This window comes from Petaurus breviceps, unplaced genomic scaffold (assembly GCF_028583685.1).
Source record: "Petaurus breviceps papuanus isolate PSGF00001 unplaced genomic scaffold, PetGlider_PUasm1.0 226, whole genome shotgun sequence".
NCBI lineage: Eukaryota > Metazoa > Chordata > Mammalia > Diprotodontia > Petauridae > Petaurus > Petaurus breviceps.
The window spans coordinates 1616692-1635231 of NW_027185890.1; the positions used below are offsets into that span (position 1 = coordinate 1616692).

General features: G+C 37.1%; 1 protein-coding gene across 1 annotated transcript in view; it reads right to left on the minus strand.

Annotated features, from left to right (window-relative positions):
• Window positions 1-1442: 1442 nt before the first annotated feature.
• Window positions 1443-18540, minus strand: part of ITGA2 (integrin subunit alpha 2) — a 166011-nt gene continuing 148913 nt past the window's right edge. Inside the window, exons 29-30 of the mRNA XM_069095292.1 lie at window positions 13991-14107; window positions 1443-6756 (exon numbers count right to left, since the gene is read on the minus strand). Coding sequence (XP_068951393.1) covers window positions 6676-6756; window positions 13991-14107 — 198 coding nt within the window. The 3' untranslated portion in view covers window positions 1443-6675. The remainder of the gene's footprint in view (window positions 6757-13990; window positions 14108-18540) is intronic.

An 18540-nucleotide genomic window follows, 5' to 3' on the forward strand; every position in this document is an offset into this window, starting at 1 on the left:
AATGAGAAGCACAAATCTGAGTTGTTCAAAACTTAGATGTTCTTTAAAATATAAAAACAGCAAAAGACCACTAAACCTTTGACCTAAATGTCTGGTAATCTCCATCTACAAGGCAAGCAGAGAGGACACTGGCTCTGAAAATCTAAGTTCCTATTAAAATACATATTCAGAATGACTAGTGTCATAGAATTTAGGGTTGGAATAGGACCTGAAAAATCAACTCATTCAACTACTTCCCCTTTCAAATATGAAGAAACAGACCCCAAGAAAATTATTTACCTCAGTACACACAAGCAGTAACAGATGTGGAATCTGAATCAAAGTTCTAGCTACAAATCCTATCGTTTTTCCACTCTGTATGAACAGCCATATGAAAACATGCTCCAAATCACAAATAGAACTTTGTAAAGTCATGTTTAGGACAACTCATTCTACCTCACGTCCCTTAGACTTGCAAAGGTAACAAGCTAGAATGGTGACTGTTGGAAAGGCTGTGGGAGGACAGGTGTAATAATGCACTGTTGCTGTTGGTCTAGCTATTCTAGGGGAATAGATGGTAGTTTTATTACAAAAGTCCATAAGCTGCACATACAGTGAAGCCACGTCACGCATTTTACCCTGTAATATTTGTAGCATCATTTTTTGTGGTAGCCAAGAACCAGAAGGAAAGAAGGTGCCATCAATGATGCAGTTGGTTAAGAAATGACTATTAAGAGAGATGAGATATTACATTGTAAGAAATATGATAACTGGGAAAAGTTCAGAATTTGACAAAACTTGAATGAACTGATGTGGAGAAAAGCAGAACCATAAAACTGGGCCCAAAGACTGCTGTAATTAATGTGAAGGAAAATAACAGTGAAAAGAATTGATCGGTGCAATGGTCCTGTGATTTCAGAAGATAAGATTGTTCTTGGAGGAAAATATATCATACTTTTCCATGTATGAATGTTGAATGAATCCCCAATGCCTGATATTATCTGAATTGCTACCACTAGCTCTGTGTTAAAGTAAGAAATTTGGGGATTCCTAGGAAAGCAAGAATACTTTTTCATCTCCATTCTATCTATGACTGAGGGTCATTTCTTATCTCTTGGGGGCTTCCAAGTAGTTCTGCCTCATAGAACCTCAAGTTTCTGGAAAGTTTTCTTATAACTTGTATAGCTTAGTGAGAACATTTGTGTTATAAGACTCAGTCCTCTGCAACAAAATTTCAACTGGAGGGATTTTTGTGGAAACAGACTTTCCCTGGATGTATATGCCCATTTCCCGTTTTAAGGCGCCCCCCCCCCCTTTTTTTTCCTGCATCCCATTCTGATACATTCTAGTCATGGAGTATACAGAGTAAGTTAAACTTCGTGGTCTTCACTCCCAATCAGAAGCTATCACTGCATGATAGTCATGTAATTAAGGAAGTTCTCCAGCAGAGGGCTGTGCAGTCACAGTTTTACAGATGGAAGACCATCTTTTTATTTTTTATTAGAAGGAACAAGAACAACAAAAGGTTAACACACATTTTTCTTTTAAGTTCAGGAAGCTCACAAAAATCCTGCACCTTTGAAGGACAAAGAAAAGGCCACATGAAATCAAGAGACTTTGCCAAGATAACTCAGCCCCAGAAACAGAACTGAGCAGCTATGTGATCTCGTACATAGCACCTAGCCTTCTGGTGCTTCGGTTTTTACCTCCATGCCAAATGGAGACAATATCATTTACACTGCCCACAGGACAGGGCTCTGAAGAAAGCACTGACAACCTAATTGTACCACATATGTCAATTATTACCTAAGTCTAAGGCATCATGAAGGGTATGGGGTGGATTGAAAGAATTTTCCACTAAGTCCTTACTGAGCAGATTGAAGTCAGTTGTTTTAATAGAAGTTTGAGTCGATGTGTATTTTAAGGTTTTAGGGTTTAAAGTCAATTTTTGTACAATGCTGTTGTGAAGCAGGTAGTGCAAATATTCCCATTTTACAGGTAATTAGAGGTCAGGGAGTGAAATGATTTGCAAAGGGTTCCATAGCTAAGTTTGAACCTTGGTTTCTATGTACTATGGCACATTGTTTCCCCAAACTAGGAATAACAAGTTCATGGACCTCGAGGTAAAGAGGTCATATGAATCAGATACAGAAATCTGTTCAATGATGGGACAGCCATTTATTAAAGGGGCCTAGTATGTGTGAGGCACTGTGCTAGGTTTTGAGGATATAAAGGATACAACCTCTGAGGAAGTTGCAATCGGAGAAGGGAGTTACAGTCTAGGCGTTTCATTTTTCACATATGAATTAATTTCCTTACAGTGTAATATATCCCATTATATTTATATACCACAACTTGTATGGAGCCTTCCTTAATCAATGGCATTACTGATGTGAGTGGAGTCACTGGGCAAAAATTGTCATGCCTTTCCCAGTAATAATTGTAATATATTAATGATAACAATAAATAATAATAGCTAACATTTATATAGTGCTTACTATGTGACAGGTACTATCCTAAGTGCTTTTTACAATTTTTATCACATTTGATCCTCACAACCCTGAGAGGTAGATGCTATTATCCTCTTTTAACAGATGAGGAAACTGAGGCAAACAGGTTAAATGACTTACCCACAGTCACACTAGTGGTTGTGTAATCTGAGTAATTTGAGTAATTTGAGTAAATTGATTGAGTAATTTGAGTAAATTGAGTAATTTGAGTAAATTTTGAGTAATTTGAGTAAATTGAGTAATCTGAGGCTGGATTTAAACTCATGTCTTCCCGATTCCAGGCTTGGCACTCTTATCTACTCTGCTACCACTGTATCCCTAAACTCTTGAGTGAACTGTCAAGGTAGATAGCCTTTTGGGTGATTAGAAAAATTATAGAGGCAATAAGTACCCTTGGTATGACCTAGGATGGCACTTCTTTAACAGTTTCCTTTTGATAAAATTTTACTATTTACAAAATGTACATCAACCATATATTCAAACTGTATTATAACAAAACATATTTGGCTTAATATTTTAAAAAAAAATAGTAACATATACGGCACTGTGGCTATAATGACTTATAGGTGAATAATTCTGATTTTCCTGTATTATTTACATCAATAAGAAACCACTAAAATTCTTGACTGATGTTGAAATCCAGTGTGATTTCAGCTTCTTGCTAACACATACAATATTGGTTGTGACTTTGTGTACAAACATTCTGCTTACATTCGTTTTTGTATATTGTGATCCCCGTGTTTGCAATGACAAAGTGTGCCCACAGAAAGTTGGAGAGGTGGAAGTGAGAGGGAAATTCTGATGCAATAAATGGAAAGTAGCCAGTATAGCTTTCTGTAACCAAACATCTAGCAAATAAATCACATCCCAAAGATTTAAGCAAAGGAAGTCTCGTAATGCTATTGCATTTAAAATGTATATATACATATATGTACAATACTAATTTATCAGTCTATACAATCTCTTAACAAGATAGTATAAATATACTTGAAATGATAATTTATTATTTTCAGTACCATATATTAGACCTTTTAATTCTTCAAACTTGAAATACTCATTTAATTTTGCCCCAGTTTATCTTCCAACTATATCATTTTATGCTACACATAGAATTTAACTTAGTGTTTCAAAGCATTACTGAGTGGCCTCTGAAATTATTTAGACAAGGTTTAGATCATTTGTTTTTTTTAATAAGTTGTATATAAATTAAATCATTTTAAAATGATTTAAAGTTGGGTGGCACTCAGTTTAAAAGATTCCAGGGATGAGTCATTATATAGAGAATCACCTACTGATTCATTTATGTTGAATTTTCATACATTTGGTTTTGTTATGTTTGAGTACCCCCATACATGAAAGTGGAAGATGTTCATCTGATAACAGCAGTGTTAGGACAACCACTTTGCATAAGAAACTGTTTTTTTCCTAACAGTCTTGAAATATTAGTTTCTTTAACATTCAATGCAAAAGTTTTTTTTTTAAGTTTCATTTACTTTGTTCATGAAACTTAATTTTATGAAATATAATTTCTGGTTAGCAAAATTTTCTCTGACCAGTTAAAGGATTTGAAAATCACAAAATCCTTCCCATTATTTTACAACTATAAAGGATACAAAGATCTGAATTAAATGTCCATTTTTTTTTTTTTTGCCTTTTGGAAGGTAATTGGGGTTAAGTAACTTGCCCAAGGTTACACGGCTAGTTTGTGTGTGTGTGTGTGTGTGTGTGTGTGTGTGTGTGTTGTGTGTTGTGTCTAAGGCCAGAACCAAACTTGGGTCCTCCTGACTCTGGGGCCAGCGATTTACTCACAGCACCATCTAGCTGCCCGAAATGTCCATTTCTTTATCAAGGGAAGTGATAATATGGAACCTAGCCCATAAAGGTTATCATTACAAGATCCACAGTTTGGCTGTAGCAAGGCAGACACAATTTCTGGTTTTATTTATAAGCTCCTTTCTCTAGAACTTATTTTCCATTTATAAAATGGATACTTTTTTTTCCTATAGCTATATAGTTTTTAAAGTCTAGGACTAGTACATACTCAAGCTTAAAAGTAAATGGCATATGTACGTAATTCTAACTTATACATTATAATACTATGATCTGTTCTCTCCACAATTAATAGGACCAGTAGGTTTTTTTTTAATTTCTGTTTTGTTTTACAATTTGTAGTAACCTAAGCTACTTAACAAAAAAACATAGTGATGGGAAATGATCTTGCCTCAGAATTAGGCAAACTTGAACAGGCTTGCTACAATACTTAATGTCAGGGTAGGTGTATAGCCTAATGTGGCCCTATTGAGGAGTTATCAATCACAATTGGGCAGGGCTTATTGCATGTTAGAATCCATGTTGCACCCATAAAGCCTGGTAAACACAGTAGCTTGCATGTATAGATTAAAAATACCTCAGCTATTTAATGCTAGTTTCTTATGAGAAGCAGCAAGATATATGGCAGGAAAAGTACCATATGTGGAGCCGTAAGCTATGACTGGCTCATAGCTGAGATGATACAGCTAGTGGATATAGCTGTTTTAAGCTTTAATTAATTTTCCATAGATGTACAGCAGGAATCATGCCCAAATTAACTACCTCATAGGGGCAGTTTTGAAGAAAGCATTTTGTAAATTTTAAAGTGCTACATAAACGTAAGACTTTTATTATTGAGTGACAATTTCTGCCAGAATTATTTGATCAGCTGCAATAAGGATGAACCTCTGGCATATCTATCCCAGTTCTATTAATATCCCACTGTTTATGAATAAGAGCTTGAAATTATATGGATAACTGAGTTATTTTGGTGGAACAAAAGATAAGAATATAGGACAGTTGATTTTCTGTTATTGATGATCAAGTCCAGTTATCCATCACTGCCCACCTGGCTCCTATGTTGGGGTTATTTTAAAAGGGTGGGGCACTTAGAGCAAGTCTCCGATGGATAAGTGCCTTAGTCTTTTTCTTTACATTCCGAAGCGAAATCTAAGTTCGTGGATTAGTTGTTGCTCTGTATACTGCAAAGCATTTTAGAGGTTAAAGTGACCTCAGAAGACATTTAGCCCAACACCTTGATTTTATAGATAAGTTAAACTCTGAACTGGAAAGGCTTTAGGTGATCTAGGTGGTTTTGGACTGACAAACAATTCACACATGCAAAACCAAAGATATTCTTACCACCTATACTCTAGTCACCATGGCATTAATCATGGGGATAGGGACACAGAATGGAGAAAAAATACAACAAACTTGGAGCCTTTAGAAAATCTTAATTCAGAAGGGAAAAGGCAATAGGAAATTAAAAAGTTGCTTATAGGAGAGTGTCCAATGGCCTAATTTATTTGTTTTTTGGTTTTGTTTTTCCAGTGGCCTAAATTTCTTAGCTGTGATAACTAGTCACCTAAAAGCAAAAATGTATGAGGCTCAAAGAGGGGAGAGGGGTCACCAGGATGAAGGAAAGGAATTCTGATAGGAAAGATCATAGATCCAGAGTTGGAAGGGACCTCAGAGGTCATCTAAACCAACCTCTTTATTTGACAGCCTAGGAAATGGAGGCCCAGAGAGGTTTCATGATTTGACCAAAATCACACAGGTAGTGAACATCATTGGAGGGATTTGCATCTAGATCTTCTCCAATTCCAGAGTGACTGTTCTTTCTACTGTACCCATGGTATCCAGGATAAACTTCATCTTCACAATTCCCTAGCTTTACTACTCACATGGCCTTTGGATAGAAGTGGCTAGTCTCATCTCATTTGCATGTTTATTCAGATTGAAGAGACAACTGTCCTGATGTTTAAATCTCCTCTATCTTCATTTTTGCAAAGAAGGCAAGCAGTAACTTCAGGATACTTTATTTTCCAGTAAACTTCTGAAAATAGCACTGCATTCTGCTAACACTTATGGGCTAGGAAACGCTTGGAATTTCTGGCACAATGTATTCTGTCAATATAAACTCTGGCCCAGCCAGTTTAAAGACTTTTTTTTTTTCATATAAAACCCCCTCAACTTTCAAAAAAGCAAGTATTCACACACACACAAAAGAAATTTTCTATTCCCAAACTGGCCAGCAGCTTCTCTTAAAATAAAATTTGTAAAATTATTTCACTCCTAAAATTATAAGTTTTTGACATTTGAAAACATCAGTTATTCAAAAGATTTCCAGCTATAACAGTGCTGGAAGACTAGCAATTCAGCTGTTTAGGTCTGTAGTCTCATCAATTTCATCTGGATTTTTGGCCATTTTCTCATATTTCCTCTTGAAAAATCCAAGCTGCAAACAAACAAACATATTCAGATGTTAACAATATATCTTTGGAATGGGTATAGGTTTCTCTTGTCATTTTACCACCCAACCTCCAATCTGCAATCAATTCAGTTTGACAAACCTTTATTAAATGCCTAATTTATGCAAGGTACTTTCCTCATTCCTCATCTCTGGGTTACTAAGACAAAAACAAAACTTGCTGGGAGGCAGAGTCAAGATGGCAGATTAGAAGCAGGACCTCCTCATGACTCCAGCTTCCACCTTCCCCAATTCATGTAAAAGGGGACTCTGAACAAACTTTGGAGCTGCAGAACCCACAAAATGACACAGAGAAGCTAACCTCCTGCTGAGGACAGCCCAGCAGGCTGGCAGCAATCTGCCAGCACAGCACAATGGGAGCCAAGGCCAGCTCCACGCCAAGGTTTTAGCCCCAGGACGGGCCTGACCAGCCACCAGCCAGAGATTCGAAGGATAAAGTGAGAGAGAGATCAGTGCAGTGTGGACTTTGGGACCCAGTAGTTGGGAGTGTGGCCTTTTGCCCCCAGGGCAAGAAGCTGCTGAGGAGCTGCAGCCCTGCAGCCTGCAGCCGCAGCCGCAGCCACATGGCAGCTTCAGCCCCTGGCCTTGACCAGTCTGAGGGATAATCACTCTTGCTTTAACCTGCTTGGATCTGGGTTGTGGTCTAGGGTCCAGGTCCTGGGGTATGTGTCCAGATTGCCAGAGCACGTGGAGGCTTCAGCAAGGGCACCCAACTAATACCTCTAGCAGCTGAGAAAACCCCAGTATGAAGCTCCCCTGTCTGGTAGCAGAGTCCTACTGTGGCAAAAAGCCCAAAAGTCAAGTAACTGAGTGGCAACAAGACCAGGCAAAGGAAACAAAGCAAACAGGAGATTCCAACATTAGACTACTATTTTGGGGACAAAAAAGAGAAAAGCATGGAACAGGAGGAAGACAGTGAAGTCAGAACTCCTGCACCAAAAGCTTCAAAGGAAAATATGAGCTGGTTACAGGCCATAGAGGTCCTTAAGAAGAAGATAAGAGAAATGGAGGAAAAATTGGGAAGAGAAATGAGAGTCAACAGCCTGACTGAGGAAAATCACACCTTAATTAATCACACAGCAATTGGCAAAAGGGGCTCAAAAAGGCAATGAAAAGAAGAATGCCTTAAAAAGCCAAATCTGCCAGATGGAAAAAGAATCTCAAAATCTCACTGAGGAGAATCATTCCTTCAGAATTAGATTGGAGCAAGTGGAAGCTAATGACTTTATGAGAAATCAAGATGCTGTTAAACAGATCCAAACAAATGAAAGAATAAAAGGCAATGTGAAATATCTCATGGGAAAAACCACTGACCTGGAAAATAGATCCGGGAGAGATAATTTAAAAATTATTGGACTACCTGAAAGCCATGATCAAAGAAAGAACCTAGAAATCATCCTCCAAGAAATTCTCAAGGAAAACTACCCTCATGTTTTAGAACCAGAGGGAAAAATAGAGGCTGAAAGAATCCACTGATCACCACCTGAAAAAGATCCCAAAAAGAAAACTCCTAGAAATATTATAGCCAGGTTCCAGAATTCCCAGGTTGAAGAGAGAGTATTACAAGCAGCCAGGAAGAAACAATTTGAATATTGTGGAAACACAGTCAGGATAACCCAGGATCTGGCAGCTTCTGCACTGAGTGATTGAAGGCCTTGGAATGTGATATTCCGGAGGTCAAAGGAGCTGGGATTAAAACCGAGAATCACCTACCTAGCAAAACTGAGTATCATGTTTCAGGGGAAAATATGGTCATTCAGTGGAATACAGGACTTTTAAGCATTCTTGATGAAAAAAACAGAGTTGAATAGAAAATTTGACATTCAGATATAAGAAACAAGAGAAGCATGAGAAGGTGAACAGGGAAAAGAAATTATAAGGAACTTATCAAAGTTGAACTATTAACATTCCTACATGGAAAAACAGTAATTGTAACTGATGAAACTTTTCTCAGTATGAAAATAGTTGAAGGGAATAGAAATATATATATGTCTATATATGACGGTATATGGGCATTTGAATACATATGTGAATGTATGTATATATATTTACAGGTATACATAGAGGGCACAGGACCAATTTAATAGGAAGCGATGATACTTAGAAAGTGAAATGAAGAGGTGAGAGAGGAATATAATGAGAGAAGATGGGGAGAGACAGAATGGGGTAAACTATATCATATAGAAGAGGCAAGGGAAAATGGTTACAATGGAGTGGAAGAATAGGAAGGCAAAAGGGAATGGGTCAACCTTATTTTCATTGAGTTTGGCTTGGGGAGGGAATGAAATACACACTAAATAGGGTATCTCACCCTATAGGAGAGTAGGGGGAAAGGGGATGAGAGGTGGGGATGAGTAAGGGAGGGTTGGCTGCAGGGGAGGGAAGTTGGAAGCACCCAGCTTTGAAAAGGGATGGGATCAAAGTAGAGAATAGAACAAGTGGGAGGTGGGATAGGAGGGAGGGAAATATAATCAGTCTTTTACAATATATCTACTATGTTAATGTTTTGCATAGGTACACATGTACAACCTATATTGAACTGCTTATCTTCCCAGTAAGGATGGGTGACAATGGAGGAAGGGAATGAATCTGGAATTCAAAGTTTTAAAATCAAATGTTTAAAAATACATACACATATATATATATATACACATACATACATACACACTATTATTAATACTATTTTACATGTAAATGGGAAATAAAATATACAGGCACTGGGGCATAGAGATCCACCATGCCCTACTGGAAAAGGCAAAAGGGGTATGGGAGAAAATAGGGGAGAGAGCAGATTGGAGGAGGGGATGTCCTTGTGGGAATGCTATTTTGGGGTGGTGGGTAGGGGAAAAACGGGGAGAAAATTTTAACTCAAAATCTGGTGGAAATGAATGATGTAAATCAGAAGTTAATAAAGCATTTGAAAAATGAAAAGAAATATATTCTCCCCCCCCAAAAAAAAGAAAAGTACTTTAAAATCTAAATCTGTGGTAAATAATGTTTAGATTACATAGGTAATTAATTGTGTGTAGTTAAGGAGTAGTGAGAAAGGCATGAATTTGTACCTGGCTTTATTGTTCTATAATTATCATCCTTCATTCACTATGTGTTTAATTGTTTTAATAAAAATTACATTTCATTAAAAATGGAAGCAATAAAAAAAACTTGCTTTCAGGAAGCTTAAATTCCATTGGAAGGGGACTGGACCTCCCCCCCACCCCACCCCCCTCAGTACTGACTAGGAAAAGAACAGTAACAGCTGGGGTGTATCAAGGAAAGCTTTACAGAGGAAATAGCATTTGAGCTGAGTTTGGAAGAAAAGGTGGATCCTGAGAGGGGAAGATGATCAGAGAATGAATGAAAATGCATTTATTAAGAAAGCATTTACTATGTGCTAAGCACATTATAAACCCTGAGAATGTAAGTTAAAAATGAGACCATCCCTGTAGAAAGAGCACATCCAAAGAGTGCTGGTGAGGTAAGGGAGTTGTGATCTGGGGTGTCCCTTTCCAAATGCAATAGTAATTATTGATTTACTGTGTCCAGAGCAAAAGGAAGAAGGTGGAGTTGGGTATGTGTACATTGGCATGGCAGATAACCAGATAAACAGCTGTCAATTGGATGGGACATGAAGCAGGGTCAGGCCTGGCATGAATGATGGACTAGGTGCATTTGTTACTCACTCTTTAATCAAGACATCTCAACCCCAGGGTGGAAGTTCCAAAGCTGAGTGGATTAATTACCCACTGAGTTGGGGATATAGTTTCTGAGAGTCCAGTCTGTGGGTAATATTCCAAGTGAGAAGAAATGGTCATAATATCAGGTCAGATAGAAAAGATGGAAGTGTATTATAGCGATGGAGAATGGAGGCATCAGGTTTGGTGAAGGCTGAATTGTTCGGTTTGGCTGGAATGTAGAGTTTGTGAATGGCACTGTCATGAAGTATGTGGGAGCCAGATTATTGAGGGTCTTACCTTCCAGGAAAAGAAATTTATGTCCTATAGGATCATAAAATCACTTAGAATTAAAAGGTCATTTAAATCAAGTCTCCTTGTTTTACAGGTGAAGAAACAAGGCTAAGTAACTTGCCCAAGGTCACACAAATAGTGAGTGATAAAGCTTGGATTCAGAACCCAGGTTCTCTGGCCTCAAATATATCATTTTTTCCTTGAATAACTTTATTCTATAGCCACTGTAGGTATTTTTGAGCATGGGGATGACATGGTCAGAGCCATGTGTTAGGAAGATAATTTTGACTATTCAGAGGCTATATGAGAGAGGAGAAAGATTAGGAACGGAGAGAATCAACTCAGAAGTTCTTATATAGGGCATCCCAAAAGTCTTAGGGCAACTTTCATCACTGAAAGCTGCCCTAAGACTTTCGAGGTACCCTGTATTAGTCCAATAAGAGGTGACAAAGGCCTGAATCAAATGTGGGCACAGTGAGAAGGGGGCAGACAAGTGAACTGTTATGGAGGCAGAATCAATAAGACGGCATCAGACTGGATAATTGAGATAAGGGACAGGGTCAAGGACTGGCTCCAAGGGGGAAAACCTGGATTACTGGAAGGATTGTAGATTTCTGAACAGAAAATGGGATGTTTAGGATAAGGCCTTGAAAAAGTAACCCAGAATTCAACACACAAATGAATCTTAACTGTTAAGGCAACTTTCATAACATATAATACACATTATGACCTAACTGCCAAAACTGACTCATTTACAAATTGGCTAGCCTATATGTAAATTAGCATATAAATACCTAAAGTATATAGGAAGGTAAATTAGAGTTTAGAGGAATATCAACATTAATTTTGAAAACACCTTTATTTAGCTGAAAGACAACTGACTTGATAAAACAAACATACTGTTCCAAACTCCATGAAAAGTTTTATTTTGGTTGAAAAATGTTAATCACTAAATTCAGATATTATTAATTACTTTTAAATCAATGTCTTTAGGCTTCCTGAGTTTTCTTATTATTAACTAAGTTCTATTTGAATTCTAATTCTGAACTTGATTAGGAAGTAGCTGCCAACTTGAAGATAATCTAGTCTTTTTTTGCAATTAAGTTTATTTCTTCATATTTGCCTTTATATGAAGAATTACAGAGTTGGAGGGCACTTTAGAAATCATTTATTTCAACACTCTCCTCCTTTTACACAGGAAGGAAAATAAGGTCTGGAAAGGTGAAGTGAATTGTCTAACACACTCTTGGCCTTGTACCTAAAGTCAGTTTCAGCAGGGTATCCCAATGACCAGTTATTTATTAGATGATGGAACAAAACAAAAAGAGAAATATAAGACCCTTGAGAACTATGAGGGATGGATAAGAGGATCAACACAAAATTAGTTTTGTTTTTGTTTTGGGGGATTTTTTTTTCTTTTTGGAGGGGGGAATGCAGGGCAATTGGGATTAAGTGACTTGCCCAAGGTCACACAACTAGCTTTTTGTGTTAAGTGTCTGAGGCCGGAGTTGAACTCAGGTCCTCCTGACTCTGGGGCCGGTGCTCTATTCACTGTGCCACTTAGTCGCCCCCACTAAATTAGTTTTAAAAACCATAAAAACTGTGGGGGAAAAAGTTCCAGACCTTTGTATGAGAAGCATATGAGTGAGACAATGGAAAAAAATGCTACACTTGAATCATATTACATGAGTTCAAATCCCAGATCTGCTACTTATTACCTGCATGACCTTGGCCAAGTCACTTAACCTTAATGGGTGGGTCTCAGTTTGCTAATCTATATAATCAGGAGATTAGACTACTTGACCTTTAATTTCCATTCCAGTTCTACAGCTATGATCTTTTTTCCTTCAGGAGAGATCCAATAACTTTTTATTTATTTATTTTTTGAACTTTAAAGATTAGGTTTAGTTGGAGAACACAAAACAAAACAGGAAAACTTTGGGGAGAAAATACCACCAAATTTCACATCCCAAAGGATGGTGATTTTAGATCATAATATCTCTCAGGTAGTTTTAAGTCTTCAGATTACAAATCATTTTCACAGAAGATATCTTTGTGCAAATTTTGTAAGTCTCTAGGTGCTAGATGTTAACCAGTCCCTGTACCCGGAGTGAGCAAGAAAGGAAATGGAGAGAACAGCTTCTTCTATGCAACTGTTTGGAAGGAGACTGGAAATGAAAGCAAACCTTACATTATCAACACCTATGACAAATGGGTTGTAACTGTTCAAGTGTTGATATACCTTCTAAATGTTCATGTCTTAGCTAATGGCCAGTCCATGCCAATTACTTGTATTTAGTAATACCTAACTAGATACCTTTCTGGCCTTAGATACTTAGTAGCTAGGTGACCCTGGGCAAGTCAACTTAACTTTGTTTCAGTTTTCTCATCTCTAAAATGGGCTGAAGAAGGAAACAGCAACCACTTTAGTATCTTTGCCAAGAAAACTCCACATGGGGTCAGAAAGAGTTAGATATAACTGAAATGAATGACCAACAAGAAAAGGCAGATGCCCTACTGTAGGGCCAGTGCAATATTTACAGCACCCACGATCACGATAAAGACCGTGACTATAAGTATTGCATGACGCTCCATCACAAAATATGCCAAACTCTCCAGACAGAGGATAGAACTGAAGCATTTATTTAGACACCAGAAAACCAAATCCCCAAACCAGTAAGCCAGTTCCATCATAGTACCAAAGATATTCAGAAGCCATAATAGCACTGAGAGCCACAGCATCCTTCACCCTTCCCACGAACCAATATAAGCTCAATATCTACCCACAAACCTCTCTATCTCCTTGCCTGACCTCCTCTCTCCCCTACCATCTTGCTAGCTCTGACCAGCTTCCTGTTGGCTCTGCTTCCCTCCAGCATACTCTTCCCACCACAGGCTCCATGTGACTACATTCAGCCTATTAGGGGGCAGAGTTTACTTTCAAAGCAGGAGAGGTCTTCAAACTCCCCCTTAGGTCTATTCAGGGGCAGGGATGATCTTCAAATTCCCATTCTCATTACACCTACACAATACTTTAAATTAGTCATTTGTATCTTCATCATTGTGTTTTTTTAAAAAACGTTATAAGATCGATGTTAGGAGATTACATATTCTGTCACTCGTCCCACCCCATACATGTGCACACATAATTACACACTTGTAATAATGCATATATGCACACACATACATACATACATACATATACACATGCACACAGCTAACCATTCATTGTTTACCTTCCACAAAATAGTAGTTAGGACTAACAGCAAGAGAAGCCCAGCAATTATACTTCCAATGATAACTCCTATTGGTATTTCAGCTTTTTCATCAGGCTTCATTATTGTAACTGGAATCTGAAAATACATATTAAAATTAAAATCATGTAATATCAGGCATTCTCTGAATGACATAATGGAGATAACCCAGTCTAATGCTCTCACTTTTACAGGTGATGAAACTGAGGCCCAGAGAAATTAATAGATTTGTTCTAGCAGGTAATGCAGTAGGTTAGATCCTTCAGGATGGAATTTTAAAGAATATCCCTTTACAAACCCCATAATGTGACATTCTGGTGACTCACTTGACATACAGATGGCTCTGGCTTCTCAAAGGGTGTGAGTCAGAGCACAAATTTTGGCAGGTTTGACATAAAGTTGAAAAGACTTTAAGCACAAATTCAATAACAGACAACATATTTGCCTCTCATCAAAATGCCTGCCTGGCTTATTTCAGAATATTCATAATTAGGAGATGAACTCTTTTGGCTAAAGCAACTGTGAGAAATTAATTATTTTCTCATATTTAATAACTTACTATTGAATCAGGACCAAGATTCCCCCCCCCCCTTTTTTTTACTTCCTCATACAGAAACCAACCAGTGTGGGAAATCTCTCTTAAAAATTTACCCAGACCAAAATCTAAAAAGACAACAAAAGGAATTCTAAGTTTAGGCTAATGAGTGTATTCCTGTTCATTGTGGTTGTTCAGACAGGACTGGGAAAATGTTTATTCTACCTTTCTATCAAGACAGGTGATATAGAAAGTACTGTCTCTGACCAAGATTTGGGTGATCTAAGTCATGTACCCCAATACCCTTATCTTAATATAGCCCCACCTCCCATTGTGTTAACCAGTTAGCATTGATTGGTACTCCTCAGGATCACCTACTCTTCAAAGGGTATATAAACTGTAAGCTCACCGCCATTAGGGGTCTTTGGTCTAAGAGAGGCGGCCAAATGACCATCATTTTATTAAAATACTGACATTATTAGTAAAATGATTAAATAACCCAGAAACTATGTCTCTCAGAACTCTTTAATTGTCACAGAACTCATTAACTATCTTCTGCACAGAAGACCTGTTATTTGCATACATGAAGGGAGTACCTACATGGATGAAATTATAGATACTTTGTGTATAAATTTATTTAAAGTACTAAGGTCACAAGTGGTTGAGTTTTTTTAAAATTCCAGTTCCTCTAATATCTATATGGAAGGAATAAACATAATAACTACTAGAAATGCCACTGCTCAAAAACTTCAAATAAATTTATTATTGGTGTGATGGAACAGAAATTTTTTAAATATATGTCTGTTATTGTGAAAGGAACATTGAGAAACCCATATTAGTTAAAAAAATATTATATATGTACACATATACACACTACTTGATTGCAAGGCTCTTGTGGGGAGAAGCCATACCTTATTTATGAGTGTCTTGCCCCAAATCTTAAAACAGTATGCTGCAAATGTTAGGGACTTAATGTTTGCTGAATGAACAAAAAATGAATGGGGATGTGAGGTAAGAGGAGAAAAGCAAATGAACAAAAGCTCTTCTGTTTACAGGATAATTTAGTAAAATACTGAATTTCTAAAACATTAATTATTCTCAGCTTTCTGATTCAAGACCACTTACTTTTTAGAACTTGGAACATTTGCATGGATTTAATAGCGCATTGCTCACACTGGCCTCTTTATCTGGTGAACCTGACCCAATGTAAGTTTGTGGCATTTTGCTAAAGCAATCTTTGTGTGATCTGTCATGGAATGACTAATTGTTTTAACAGGTAAAGTTTTGTACTCTGTCCTTTAACCGTCTTTTTAAAAAATTGTGAAATCAATTCCAACCCTCTCTTATACAAAGTACAGTCAAAAGGAGAATAAAAGACAGGGACATTATCCTACTCATGTACATAGTTAAAACTGAGCAACACCGTGAACAGAAAACAGCTTTTTTTGCTTTTGTGTGTAGCTTGGGTTTCTTGTTAAGAGGTTTCATAGTTGTTTAATTTCTTCATAAAATGAAAAAAATGGAGCCTTTAACACAAATGTCTGAAAAGTTGCTAAGTAAAAATAAATTGTTTCCTTCTCTGTAAAAATGAGATTAGACTGAATGACCGATAAGGCTCCTTACACTTTGCGTCTTTGATTCTATGATTTCTCTCCTTTCCTTACAACCTTCTCAGAATGACACCTGGACAAGGTCTGGGAGGTCAAGGGCAGGAATGGGATCCTGGGCTCTGGTAGAAGGAGTGTAATCAGCAAACAGAAGAGCTATGTTTCTCAGGGACAGGAGGGAAAGAGAAAACGTATGATGACGCCAATAAATTGTGAGAGAAGAGGATTTATTTTATTTAGCGGATTTTAAAATAATTGTCTTAAAAAGACTCATGCATCTTCAATCTCTTTTCCATTAACTTCTTCCCATTTGCCTACTAACATGTTCAGGTCACTCCATGCCTAAGAAAACCCCTCTCCTGCCCTTCTTATATCCAGCTACCATTTCATCTCTTCATCCCCATTCCACTGTCAAACTTCTTGAAAAAGTTTCCTATACCTCATTTCTACACTTCTTTATTGATTCATTCTTTCCTCAACCCCTTCCAAACTGGTTTCCATTTCTAACTCTCTGAAACTGTATCTCAAAATGTCTGCTTAATTTACCAATTCCAATAGCCTTTTTTCCCATTCTTATCCTCTATGACCCCTGCAATATTTCACACTCCAGAATACTTTGGATACTTCTTCCTTTGGTTTCTATAACACTGTAATCTCATGGCTCTATTTCTTCTCTTTCTCTTTTACTAGATTTTAAGCACTTAAAATAAGTGTTCCTCAAAGTTCAATTCAACATTTATTAATTGCTCACCATGTTTAAGACAATGTTCAAGGAACAGGGGATACACAGCCAAAAATTTAAACAGTTATTGCTCTGAAGGACTTTACATTCTACTGGAGGGAAGAGGGCAGACATATAATGCACAAATAGATCAGGAAATGCAAGGTCATTTCAGGAAGAAGAAAACATAAGAGTCATACATTGAGAGCAAGAAGGGATCGCAGAAGGCCACCAAACCTCCTCATCTGAAAGAGTTTCACTGACTTGCCTAAGCCCACACAGCTAAGTTAAGCAGCAAAGCCAGGTTATTTTTATAAGCTTGAGGAATAAGGAATGAATGCTGCAAGGAGAAAGTGATGACTGAGAAGAGCCTGGAGGAAACATAAGGCTACTTGAGGAAGGAGAACATTCCATGTACAGGTTAAAGGTTTATGTAGCTTCATGGAAGCTATAGACAGAATGTCAATGAAACAGCAGCTCCAATAGCTTCTCTTACACTGAATATAGGATTTGTTACTATCTCCTTTGAGACACTTTGGATACTTGGACTATGACAGTTTACCTTTCATTACATAAAAAGTCTGTGAAGAGATGTTAAGTTAAACGCTATTCCAGAAAGAAATAAGAGTAATGGTTTGAAAGAAATTGTGGGAAGACAAAGAGAAAGCCTAAGGGGAACTTTTTTTTTGGAAACACATATTTTAATCATTTATTTTATTCATGAGAGAATTCTTGAAAAGAACCTTTAAGAGGTGTCCTGAATGAACTGAATGGTGATCAGATCTGAGAAGACAATGTGATGAAGTCATTAAAGTGGAGATTATTCTTGATCATTCTCAGAGCCATTGTAAAAATTATATGTCTGAATTATCATCTTATATTAACAATAAATTGTTTAGCCAGTAACTGGTATTTAAACCTGGGAGATTAGGGGTTTTGATACATTGAAAGAGGCCACAGCTTCATAAATCTACAGCTTAAGGGGTTCTCAGAGGCTTCTAGTTCAACCTTCATATTTTATAGATGAGGAAACTGAGGTCAAAGGAATTTTAGCAACATACCCCAAAATCACATACTTATAGAGATAGAATTTTCTTCAGATTATTAATAAACTGTTATGGGGACTCAAAACATATTGAGAGTGGCTGCAGTTTTAGTCATTAGTAAATATGTATCCAAAAACTCCCCCAGATTACCTTAGAGTTTATAATGATGAGAATGTATACAATAATGAGTTAAGTAACAGGCTGAAATATGACTACAGTCATATTTAAGTAGTCAATAAGTAGATTTAGTTGACCCTAAAACCCTGCTATATTAAGATGGGGCACAATAAGAAGTCTAGTTTGTTCAGAAAAAAAAATTTATAAAGGGCCATAATATAAAATGAGACAGTTGAGGTAGGTAGAAGTGGCCCTTCAGACTTGCATAGATTTAATCATGTCATTCCTCTGCTTTAAAATATTCAATAAACTGCAATTACCCTTTTTGAGAAATGTCATCCAAATCCTTTGATTACTTATCCATTGGGGAATGATTCTCAGTTTTCTATGTTGATATTAACTCCCTATTTTTCTTGGATATCATACTTTTATCAGAGATATTTCATGCAAAGATTTTTTTTATAACAATTGACAGTTTTCCTTTCCTAGCTGCATAAAAGGTTTTC